General features: G+C 45.4%; 1 protein-coding gene across 1 annotated transcript in view; it reads right to left on the reverse strand.

The window, feature by feature from the left end:
• Positions 1-6,339, reverse strand: part of LOC120841659 — a 43,716-nt gene extending 37,377 nt beyond the window's left edge. Inside the window, exon 1 of the mRNA XM_040212597.2 lies at positions 6,294-6,339. Within this exon, the coding sequence (XP_040068531.2) occupies positions 6,294-6,339 (46 nt within the window). The remainder of the gene's footprint in view (positions 1-6,293) is intronic.
• Positions 6,340-12,432: the final 6,093 nt, after the last annotated feature.

The following is a 12,432-nucleotide window of genomic DNA, read 5'->3' on the forward strand; positions in this document are numbered from 1 at the left end:
TGATTGGAGGGGGCGGGGTGTCGCAGGATGACATTCCGCTTTAGATTAAAGCGTTTAAAACCACCTGAGGGATTAGGTGCAGTCGATCGACGTGTGGATAGTCATGTTGGAACGCTGGTCTGAACGGTAAGCTCCTATCGTACAGCGGCCAATGTGACTGTCGGTCCCCGAGAGCGATTGCGCTCTGGGGAAAAGACTGAACAGTACTAACTTATGACGGAAAGTACGTATATTTACAATGGAAGCTTAGCATTAAAAAAAACAGGTAAAATCGAAAAAAAACGCTATATTGTATTTTACTGTTTAAACACATTACGGTTCCTGTAGAAACTGCCCTTCAAGGGGCGCGCTGGGATGAGCGTTAGAAGTTTTCGAGCTCGCAACGGCGTAGCTCCGTACACTTAACACCTTCCGCAAGTCGCGGCTTTGACTGCATTCAAGTTGATCGAAAAGCGATTTCTCAGCCCGTGAAACATCACTTCCAGCTGATGCTTCAGCGATAGCCGCTCTACAAAGATTAATTCAAGACGGCAATTGCAGCCGTGCGCGAACAGCACGAATAGAAAAACAAACACTACAATAGAAATACTGGCTACGAAGCGCCGTGCGGGAAAACAAACTCATGGCTTGGAACCACATTGGAGCGGCTTGATTTATTGGCTTTCAAATAATTACGGCATGATCGAGCGTTTTCTTTTTAATAAGAGATTCGTACCCTGAGCCATTAAAAATATTCTTAGATGTATGACATTGCTGGAAAAAAATGAACAAGTTCGGAATATTTTTTATTGCTTAGGGAGTCACCGAAAAATTCCGTACGTTCAAAACGACCAGGACGAAAACGCAGGGCTCGGGAGTAGTGATCGGGGTAGTGTGTTGTATTGATGTTTGTATGTGCGATGCATGCGTATGCGCTCAATATATGTTCACCTGATGCTTGTAGTGTGCGTAACGTGTCTACATGTGTTAGAGGTTCCCGGTGAAAAGGCAACGCAATTGTGGCGTAAGAAAATAAAAATATTTTTTTGTAAATCATGAATTGGACCTAGCGCCACCTAGCCTAGCTACTTGCGATCACTCTGCTTGACCCTGCCATCTGGTGGCAAGCGATTTGACATCCTTTTACGCTACGCGGCTACGCCATAATTTCGTGTTACCGTGCTGAGGTAAGCCAAGAGGTTGCTTCGGATTTGCTTTTTTTTTTAGAGCAGATTTTGGTTTTGCGGGCGAATGATTTTCACTCCTCCATGATGTGAGGTTGACATAACGGTTGACGAAGGAATTGTGACTCGAGGAATAGCAAAGGTAAGACATGAAGTGCGCGAACTGGGTGCCGGTTGTCTCCCTTGAACATCGCAGTGCTGACGATGAGAAGACTGAGTGACTGCATGCTTTCGAAACGTAAGTTTCTTTACCTGCAGGGGTAAAATTACTTCGGAAATAAATACAGTTCGCGGAAAGCTCGTGTTACGTTTTTATTTGCTGCTCCTCTCGCTCCGTACAATAGACTTAGTGTTCTCGTTAAGCCTTATCGAGCTCGATTTGCTCGATTTGTGGCCGCCATAATGAGATGCAGTCGACGGAGGAACTTTTGCTCCCCTGCTTAAGGGACGAAAGTTTCTCCCTTTTTGAAGGAACATATGTGTCAAGAGCGTTCCTCCCTTTAGGGAGGACTATACTGACCCTTTTTTCTAAGAGTGTATACATAGGCTAGCTGACGACGGCACAACGCAGTTGATAATACGAAACACCCTGCGAAAACCCTGATAATCTGTTTCACTTTGTGTTGTACCGCAGCCGAAGCTACGAGCCATCTTGGCCAGTCCATCCCTAAACGCGTGTCACGTGGCCTTTCCAATGGCTACAACTGGACGGGGAAGCACGATGTCACGTGGCAGGGTGAAAGCACTCGATTGGTTTTTATGGCTCGTAGCATCGTCTGCGGTATATAGTTTAATGCATCATTGCATTCAGTTTGTCGCGTCACCGGTTTTTTTTTTTTTTTTGCTCTTTTTCATTTTTGTTGGTCAATATTCCCAAGTGAACGCGAACATGAAATGAAAAAAAAGTAAATTAAACTCGAGATGACGCGCGGTTTATGCCACGCCTGAGTACTATCGCGCAAGTGAGCGTTGTTCAGATATTTGCTTAAAGGCGGTTAGCTATGCCAGCAGATAATGAACAGGGGTTTTGTGCGGTCCACGAAATAGCCTCGCGGACGACGCTCGCAACGGAAAGAGCTGTGTGCGCACGCGCCTAATCTCTCCCGTGACGCCTCATTTATCAGCGCAACAGCGCCGACCGTCCCGGCGGTCGATGCTCGCGTGATAATATTGAAACATTGGCCCGCTGTACGTCAGCAACCATGCGGGACGCTCCCTGGATTACGTACAGGTATGTCAGTGACCATGAAAGGGCTAGAGCGCCATGGATACTTCGTCCAAACAATGGTTGGCTTCCGCCAGCATGTTAGCACACAAGACGTTGCCCGCTGCATCCGCACGGGTGTCTACGACTACAAAAGCGCGGCTCAACTACGTACGATCGTCGGAATGGACATTCACAAGGCCTTCGAGAACGTAGAATATGCCCCCCACCTCCAGAACCTGGACGAGACCCAGCCGGGATGCGGCCCCTTTGACTACGTTAAGAAGTCCCTCAAGGACTGAACGCTCTGCGTCGTCGACCCAGACAGCAATCCGTCACAGCCATATCCGCTGCGGCGAGGGACTCCCAAGGCTCTTCACTGTCACCCAAGTCCTTATATCTTACCCTGAAAAATCTTCCAGCCCAGCTATCCGCCGTCCCAGACCTCTATCACGCCATCTATGCGGATGATATCACCCTTTGGTGCTGCACAGGCTGCCCTGGGGAGTAGGAGGACACTGTGCAGAAGGGTCTCGACGTAGTTCACGCCCAGACCCAGACCATTGGCCTCGCCTGCTCGTCCCGCGAGATGGAATGTTTTGTAGCTTCAAGCGACCCGCGGAAAACCGCCCAGGCTTATCGAGACCTCATCTAGCTTCAAATCAACGGCTCCCCCATTCCTCGACGCCCCTCCCCTCCCCCCCCCCCCCCCCCCCCATCAAGGTCCTGGGCTTCATCTTTCAGCAGGACGGCCGCAGTACGGTGTAGACTCCTCAAATCATCAAACAGATCGAGCAAGTACACCAGATGATCCGGCGCATCACCCGGCAACGCCAAGGCCTCAAGGAACATGAACCGCTCAAGGTAATCGAGGCCATGGTCTACTCGCGCTCTATGTACGCACTCCCCTACCAGAACCTCACAGCCACTCAACTCCGGTGCCTAGAGGCGACTTTTCGCAAGTGCAACTGCGCCGCCTTTGGTGTCCCTCCTACACCCCCGATTTTAATATAGAAGAGATGGCTTTTTTCACCTTTCTCGATCAGCGGATAGAAAAAGTGAAAGCCGTTTACAACTCCCTGTAACGCCGAATTAGAGCGCAGCTCTTGAGGAGGAGGAGGGAAGGGTACTGGGAGGGGTGAAGTGACCTGGGGGGGTCACGTGACCTCGGGGGTGTCACGTGACTTGGGAGGGTCACGTGACCTCAGGGGGGTCACGTGACCTCTGGGGAGGGGTCACGTGACCTTGGGGTGACCTTGGGGGTCGTGTGACCTTGGGGTGACCTTGGTTACGTCGACGCCGACGGCGACGCCAACGGCGACGGCGACGCCGCTCAAGCCGGGAACGAGCCCCTAAGAGCTGCGCTCTAAAACACCACCAAGCCCAACTTAACCGACTCGCAACCTCCGCACATGGAAGAGCCATCCTCCGTCTGCTAGGGAAATCTACAGACCATCCAGCCCGTTTCCCTGACTCCACCTTCTTAGGACAGCATTCCCCATCTCGTCGTTGACCCCATATCCCGCAACATATGGCTCGCGCCACAGAGACGCGCAATTCAGGCAAGACAATGCGGACCATCTCAATGAAGCGATGCATAACATCTACTACATTGACGATCGAGTCATCGACGACAAAACCGTGACGGCGACGGTAACACCCCGGGGGGAGAGACTCCGGTGTTCCTTCGGTTGCGGGGGCGGAGAGGCAAGCCATCCTAGAAGAAACCATCCTCCACCGACACTCCGCGGCAACCACCACTGTGCGGACCAGGCACGTAGCCAGGAGTTTGTTTCGGGGGTGGGGCGAGGGGGGAAAGGGGGAGGGAAGGGGGGGGGGGCCTGCCCATGACAAAATGCTGTATGAGGGGGAGAGGAGACCCCGCAAAGTGGAAGATTTTTGGGGGGGGGGGGTGGGACCGGGCCCCATTCCCCCCTCCCCCCCCCCCCCCCCCCCGGCCGGGGGATACGCGCCTGGCGCAGACGGACAGTCAGGCAGCTCTCCGCAGCTTCGATCCGCAAGCACTGACTACGCACATCCACACTTCATCCAAGAATACAAGCGTAGCCATCCGCGGCTTAAAGTTCATCTAGAATGTACCCCCCCCCCCCCCCCCCCACCAAGGCATTCAGGGAAACGAGCCAGCACAGGCTCTGGCACGCGACAGCGAACCTCCGAACACCCCGACACCCTGGCCGGAACGACACGATCCCCGCGATGACCACTTCCAACACCACAAGGAACGAACTGCACACATCGCCAGCTTCAGGTCCCACGCTGCAAGCACCCCTCCACTTCCTGGTCCCACTCCAGACGGGAGGCCTCTATTCTCCGGCAAGCACAGTCCTTTTCTCTTCCTACGGACCACTATATACACTTCATACAGCGCCGATCTGGTCACCCCACCTGCTATAACTGCGGAGGCTATCCTTCCAATGAACACATATACTGGCCCTGTCTCAGGGCCTCACCCTCCTTCGCTTGAATCTCTCTCTCTCCTATGTTCCACCCTCAGTCAATAGCTCAGTTCCCACTTCCTGCGCCAGCTGGGCCGATTCCCCAAATAATCCGCAAGCCTCCTGTGGCCAATCCTTGTCGCCCACATTGAAAAAATAACTTCATCCTCGGACGCTAAGCACACAGACTCCACGAAGGACGACCACAGTGCATCCTCATCCTCCGATGAAAATTAAAAACAGCTCGTGCTTGAGTCGTTCTATAAAGTGTATTCTGCTCGTCGTTCACTATATCTCTCTCTGGCTCTCTCTCTCGCTCTCTCTCTCTCTCTCTCTCTCTGAAAAAAGTGGCGAGGAAAGGACGTCTTAAACAAACTGTCCATCGAGGAGTGGGCCTATTACGAATTGGCCTATTTGACGAATTGCCCTTCGACGGGTTGGCTTTCGTCGAGTTGGCCTCGACACGTAGAGGATAATGTTTCGAAGACATTTTCGTTGGACGCCTACTTTCTAGTTTTGAAACAATCAGTCCCGTTTTTTTTTTTTTAGATTACGTGTTGAAGATAGGCAGAAAAAACATAAAAAAGTGCCTAAAGAATGAAAGGCTGGAGTAGCCAATGCTAGTACGGATGAGAGACATGATACAATCAAGCAAATAATTGGTACGTATTTTTTATCTGTTGGGACTATTGAACATTTGAAGTCATTATTGCAAGTTCAAAAAGTCGGATAATCATGTTAGTATTAAAGGGTGACGGCTTAGAAAATCATAATCAATATAATAATCGAATTATCTCTGAAATTCACGAGGAAGACAATTAGACAGTGCGTAAATAAGAAGAGTCTAATTACGAAACGTTTCAGATTGGAAATGGCCATATACTAAACATGGCTAGCGTTTATTAAACATAAGAATTAGGTAGATATGATAGCTCTCAAGTCACGACCAGTGATTGTTATTTTTAGTTTTACAACAAAGAAATTAACTGATAAAATTCTGACTAGCTCAACGGAGCTCTACGACAGACAGATTTTGATGCCTCAGGATTGCTGGCATTAGTTCAGATGGTGAGAATAACGTCTGTGACAGACAGGTAAAAATATTCAAATGCCTGAAGTCATAATTTGTTGTTAGACCATAAGCTGGTCGTTAGCAAAAAGGCATATTCGAGTAAAAAAAAAAAAGAACTACAGTGTTAAGTTTTCTTCGTCCGGACAAGACGAAACGCAGTGGCGTTTCAATTATGCATACCGTCAGCTTACCTGGAAGCTTTGACGTTTATTTTTGCACCTCTAACACTAAACACATTTTCCGAATACCAAGACTTCATTCTTCGCGGCAGCTATTTATTACAGATATAAGTTAAAATATACTACTCCAGTGCCTCAATCTAGAGGCACTGGCGTTTTATCTCCAGCGGTAGAGAAACCGGACGGCAGAAAACTCCATAAAATTGAGATTTTGTTTACCGTGAATAAATGTCACTAGACCCATTATGATCATGAAGATAGACATCTGAATTATCGTTACGTTAATACGTGAAGATCTTCACCGGATTTGTCTTTCTGAAAAAAATAATAAAATGCAATGACAGTGAAAAATCATACTTCCATTCTTGTAGTACGTATGCACATTGACTAGAAAACCTATAATTTTAGAGTTGTAACGTAAATCCTCTGATGTCGCTTTTAATATCTTGACATCAATTGCTATTAGACTACTTCAAAAATTTCAGCACCTCTACTTCATTTGTTTTAGATACAGATAGGTGTTGTAAAACAATTATAAAGAGGCAAGGTATTTTCGCAGTACTAAATACTTCCTTTTTAAGTTGATGCTTCTTAATAGTATTTAAATGTAAAAACATACCCTTAAACAGATAGACCGAATTCCCAAAATTTAGATATTTGGCAAACAAATTTCTGTTGGCCTAAATTTATCGCGCATTCGTTGCTTGCACAATTCAATTTCAAATAAAACAGATCCTTTATAAAGAATTGAGTAAGTCAAACTAGACTAGTGACCTCGCTAGAGGAATAAATATAAAATTTTTGTATTTGTTTGCGTTTGGCAAGAAAGCTTTTCGTTCCTCCATCACACAAGTTGTCTTCAGTGCGCAAAGGCGCAAGAGGGTGGCACGAGAGAACGCTTTTGTATGTGCGAGCGCTCGCGCAAGCAATGAGCTTTTGGAAACGTCACGATCGCATTTCATGCTTTCGCCACTGCTGAGGGTAATTTTCTTCTGGCTTGCCTCTGTAGGGAGTATTCACTGGCGGCCATATCTGTGTGCGTGGTTGCTGAGCGCGTGCTGACGGCGAGCTTCCACAGTTCTTTTGCACGGGCATTCCGCACCATCAAGAGTGCCGGTCTTAGCAGGCTATTATTGTGAGCTCATTCTGAGCATGCGCTCTAAACAACACCCACAAATATGGCGTCCAGTGAATACTCCCTATAGATCAAGAATCAACGAAATTAGCCCGGGAGCGTTCGCTCTGCGCGTGGCGACATGGGCAGTGGCCGATGCGCCCCGCGCAATATGAACCTGGCGCAGGTCAAAGTTACTCGGTTTTTCGTCGAATATTTCCTCTCTGAATTCCAGTCTTTGGTAAAAAGTATATATTAACGATTTTCATTACGTGTATTTTTAACCTACTTGCACGGCTTCGTGTTTTGACAATTAGGCGATGCGAATATCTGCTTCGCTCCGAAAGGCTGGGCGACGAACCCGCCGCCAAGGCTTCATGTTCTAGGCGCTAGGTGCCGTCTATTTCGCAGGAGTCGCCTAGAGAGTATGTATTACAGAGAGTTTGCAACTGATCGATCGGCGTCACGTGGTTTATGGGCCGCATTCGCAAATCAAGCAGCGAGAAGGTGACAGAAGCGTTGACCGTCTGCAAAAGTCTTAGACTTTCTGCCTGCTTCCCTCCTCGCCACGTGGTAGCGCAGCGCAAGCGCACTTGTGACCGATCGCCACAGGAGCCGTCCGCCATTAGCTCCCCATGGTTTACGGTGAACCCCCTTTTTAATCTAGGTTTTTAATCTAGGTTTTCCAGAGTGGCCAATAAAGAACCGGGCAGCACAAAGTTTCAAGCAGTTGGAGAAATTGTTCAGGATTTTATGTGTCTACTTACTGCGCTTGTCAGCTTGTGTCTACGTAAATCCAGTATTCTTGCTCTCTTTTTATGTCAGCCTGGGAGGGTAAAAAAAAACGGGCGATGCGAATTGTGTATTGTGTTTTCTAGCTCAAATGTTGTGGTAACCTTTGAAAAACATTAAAATAATCGAACAGTACGGTTAGTGTTTTCGTTGCCGCACCTGTGAACTAGCGTGTCCACGGCGCCGCAAATATTATTTTTTCTCAAGACAGACGAGAACTAACCCTAGCTTTTTGCAAAAATATTTGAGTACGGTGCTATATAGTCTTGTTTGTGGGATGTTTCTTCTTTTTTTTTTTTGTGGAATATTTTCTACAATTATATTTAAGAAAAATATCAAAAATATCGTAGTATCATTCTTCAGAGTTTGCTCACGTAGGCCTGCGTATTGCTACAGATGTCGTAATCGTCGAGTGGGTCATATTACCTTGCAAAGTTAAATGTTTCTATCACTAAAAACGTAATTATTTGTTTACAAAACTAATAAAAAGTAGTTAATATAAATTGTTTCGTTTTACTCAAATTCACGTCAGTAATCTACGCTTTTTTTTTTTTTTTGCTAACCCATATGTGTTATGCTTTCAGACTGAAATAGGGACACTCAACTCCACAAAAAAAATAGTTATGTGCTTGAATCAACGTAAGTCTACCACACACACTCCTTCAAAAAATTATGAGTATAATACGTAGACTGCGAATATCATTTGAGCGATTCCAAAACCCAAACGTGGCTCTTTTCCGTGGTCAAGGGCTCAAAATAGAAGAACATTTTGGAGTTCATCCCGACTGATAATCCGTTTTTCGACGTAACTATCGCATTAAATATTTTCTGTAGAATTTCTATATTATACTCTTAAATACGATTCCCATCCAGGGACTTAATGTTTTTTTTAAGAGTTGCGTGTCCAAGCACCATTTCCGAAACACACTTCTATTTCGGGGGTCGACATCTTATGATAGCCGATGGCCTCTGGATTGCTCCGAAATAAATTCGTCCCGCCACACAAATATTCCTCTCAATTTGTTTACAGGTAAAGCTTTATATTGTTTTATTATTGCGTCTCCCATTCAGGTACTGAAAATATCTTTTTTGCGGAATTTAGTGTTTTTAAATGGATTCCCCAACATGTGCTCCTATCAAGAGGTGGTTATATTAATTCTTAGCTTTTTAAGCCCTTGCTCTACTATGTTGTGCGATCTCTGGAGCTTCTCAGGTACGCGGATCATACCAACGTAAATCTTTCTTTAACTTCCAAAGTCTCCTCGAATGTATGACAAATAGATACATCTAGACCATCTGGTGATTCGGCTTCACATGGGCAATTACAATTGAACGTTAAGAAAACTAAGTACACTGTTTCACATCTGCAAAGTAATGCGAACGCATTGTCATCACAATAGGCCACCAAGACCTTCCCACCGACAAAATGTCAGCAAATACGACCTACTAAAGGCTAATACAATCTATTATTTTGTGTTACTCAAACACAGCAAAAAGCAGTTTTTGATTCATTGAGATAATATAAATAAATATACTATTCAAACGGGCAATCAGACGGTCTCCTAGAATACACACAAATTATGGTAAGCAGACAAAAATATTTTCGTCTCAAAATGCGTTGACATATTGACGGTCAAACCGATTACAACTGCGCTTTAATCAAATGTAAAAAAAAACAAAAACAAGGCGCTGCTGGTGGGCATTGATGTTGCTTTCTGATCTCCTTTTCGCACAAGCTATACTTATTCTTTATAAGCATGGTTCCACGTGTTTTAGGGGTTTTCAATAGAGGGTACTTGCTTTTAATTCGAGTAAATTAAACAAAGAGAGTCAGAGTTACACGAGTGCCGATTTCACTATGTATTTATCAGGCTCAGAGGACAATATAGGGGAATATAATTGTCAGGATAAGTTACATAATTAACTAAAATGGTTAATTAATACTTCTAATTTAATTGGTGGTTTCATGGGTTATCTCTCAGTTGTATATATTGAATGACATTCATCGATCAACATTCAAGTTTTATATTGCCCAATTTGAAAATTGCACCCAAAGAGAGCGCCGCAAGTCCTGCCCCCCATAATGTTTGGAAGAGCAATGTCAATCATGTCGTCACAATCTCGGCAAGGTGTCTTAGTGAGTGCGCGATCGACACAAATGACGACATGAAAACCCTGCATGTATTTGTTGAATATTTGACTAGGTCAATCTATCATTAACACAAATGTCATTTTCTTTTTTTTTATATTTAAGCTGGTTTACATATTTAACATCTTTGGTTATGGTGTGTAAATTTCATTTTATTTTAGCTATGAATTATGTAAAATTCCTCTTGCTCACACTCCGAAGTGCGCAGACATCTCGTCGGTCATCACGCTTTGTAGTCCCTTCCGCCTGCCGGTGAAAAGGAAACAGCTAAAGAAATGAATTGATTGAAAGCTTAAAAATCGTGAGAAGGACTGTAGAGTACATATGACAGGCGTTTAATTGATTTTAAAATTCACCTACCTAACTATGATATAACTCTTGTGCATTATATGATCAAAATTCCAAGTGATCTTGTTTTAAAACGGCCCCATTACACAAAAACTAAATAAAATGTTCACTTGTATTCCTAGAAATCTGCGGTCAACATTCAGAACCACATAATTTTCTTTTCCAAGTGCAAGAAGTGTTTGGTTACGAGCCTTTCTGAGCTCGGAAGTTGTGCTAAGTCTGGTGGCCGTATAACGAGTTTCTCTAATGTTTTTCGTGACGTTGCATTGGTATTTTATACAAGCCAGCCCTAGAGCGCATGGTCAGGTAGATCTTCTCGTAGAACCACTTTCCTGCCACACTAATTATTACATGGACCCTTTTAAAGATCACACTTCCCATATTGTGTCTGCTGCGACAAGTATTGGATTTCTCAATTCTTTCATCACGTACTCTGAGCGTGTGCTGTACACGAGGGCTGCATCAGTGTTCAGCGAGGACTTCTATCCAATCACGAGCCTCGTGCCGAATAAATGGCGACCACCAATGTTGCTCGATGAAACATTGAAAAGAGTCTATTGACGAGGATGCAAAGCAGATTTGGACGAAAAGTTAGATTTATGTTATCACTCTACAAATGTCTTTGCCCGTGAGAGGTTCAGTTGCGCGCAAGAAAACATCCGTGATTTCTCGCCTCAAATGTCATAAATATAACCACAAAATACGAGAAGCTAAAAATGAACACAAACAAAAACTAAGCGAGCTTTGGAACATTTATATTTATTGTCGTTGTATCGCTTTTAACAATTTCGTTTTAAAACGGAAGTAGCAGCTGCGGGCGGCTTGCAAGCGCGTATGAGTTCGAAAATTGTGACATTATACACAACAAAGGAAAAACATTCCGCGAGGCAAGGCACTTGTTGCTCACTAAAGTAACCTTTGGCTTTCAGATTCCAAGTTAAAGCATTTGCGTCAGACATCTGGGTTGTGTGCTCCCCTCCTCTGAGTGGATGGGAGGTGATCGTGAACTTTTGTTATTTTCATCCTAAGAATTTCCGCAACACGGCTGACAAAAAGTTCGTGGGCTCGTTGCCCTAAGCCGCAAATAAAGCGGTGGCCGTACAGTCGCGCTGTTTAGTAACGCATGGTGCATTCGCACCGTGCAAGGACTCCCAATATTGAGTTTGAAATACGGATCACTTAATTCTTTTTTTAAGGTGTGTTTTTTTTTTGCTTCTTTTTAAGCCGCAGCCATGCTATTCGTACGTCATACAGAATACATCGTGTTCGCTGCAGGCATTACGACAGAATTATCTATACAGACACGCCTCAGTCATGCTCAAATCATGTTTGCTTTATGTATACGTTTCGGACATGCCTGCGGATATAGGTTTTGTTAAGGATCGATAACTCGGCGAGTTGGTGAGAGTTCATGTTGAAAAACAGCGCGTCTGGGACGAGGACACACAGGGATGAAGAGAACACAAGACAAAGCGCTGTGTGTTTTGTCTTGTATGAGCAATGTGGCAGGGACGACACGCAAGGAAGAAGCAGACCATATGGGATGCCTGAAGACTTGCTTTTGTAAGAACGTCTTAGCAGTGTTACTGGGGTTTAAAGGTATTCCATAACACCACAACACGCATCAACATGCACATCACAGGCCTATGCGTTCAGTAAGTTCATCACAAAGTTCTGATACTCACGACGACTGGCCTCCGCCGCAGCTGCCCTCTTCCGGCATTTGGTTGGCCAGACGAAGCTGACACGTCTTGGATCTCTTTCTTTAGTGGCCTCTTCACCCGAGTGATCGTGAACATGTTTCGGTGGCCTCCTGGCTGCACAGTGAGCTGATTCGCAGCAGCCCGCAGACAGGTCAGAGGTTCGATTCACGCTGAGAGACGTGGAGTCATTTTAGAAGACAACGGACCGCCATATTTTCTTTCCCATGGGTAACCCACGCGGTTTTGACGACG

Source organism: Ixodes scapularis, unplaced genomic scaffold, assembly GCF_016920785.2.
Source record: "Ixodes scapularis isolate PalLabHiFi unplaced genomic scaffold, ASM1692078v2 PGA_scaffold10__122_contigs__length_95168666, whole genome shotgun sequence".
NCBI classification, from domain to species: Eukaryota; Metazoa; Arthropoda; class Arachnida; order Ixodida; family Ixodidae; genus Ixodes; species Ixodes scapularis.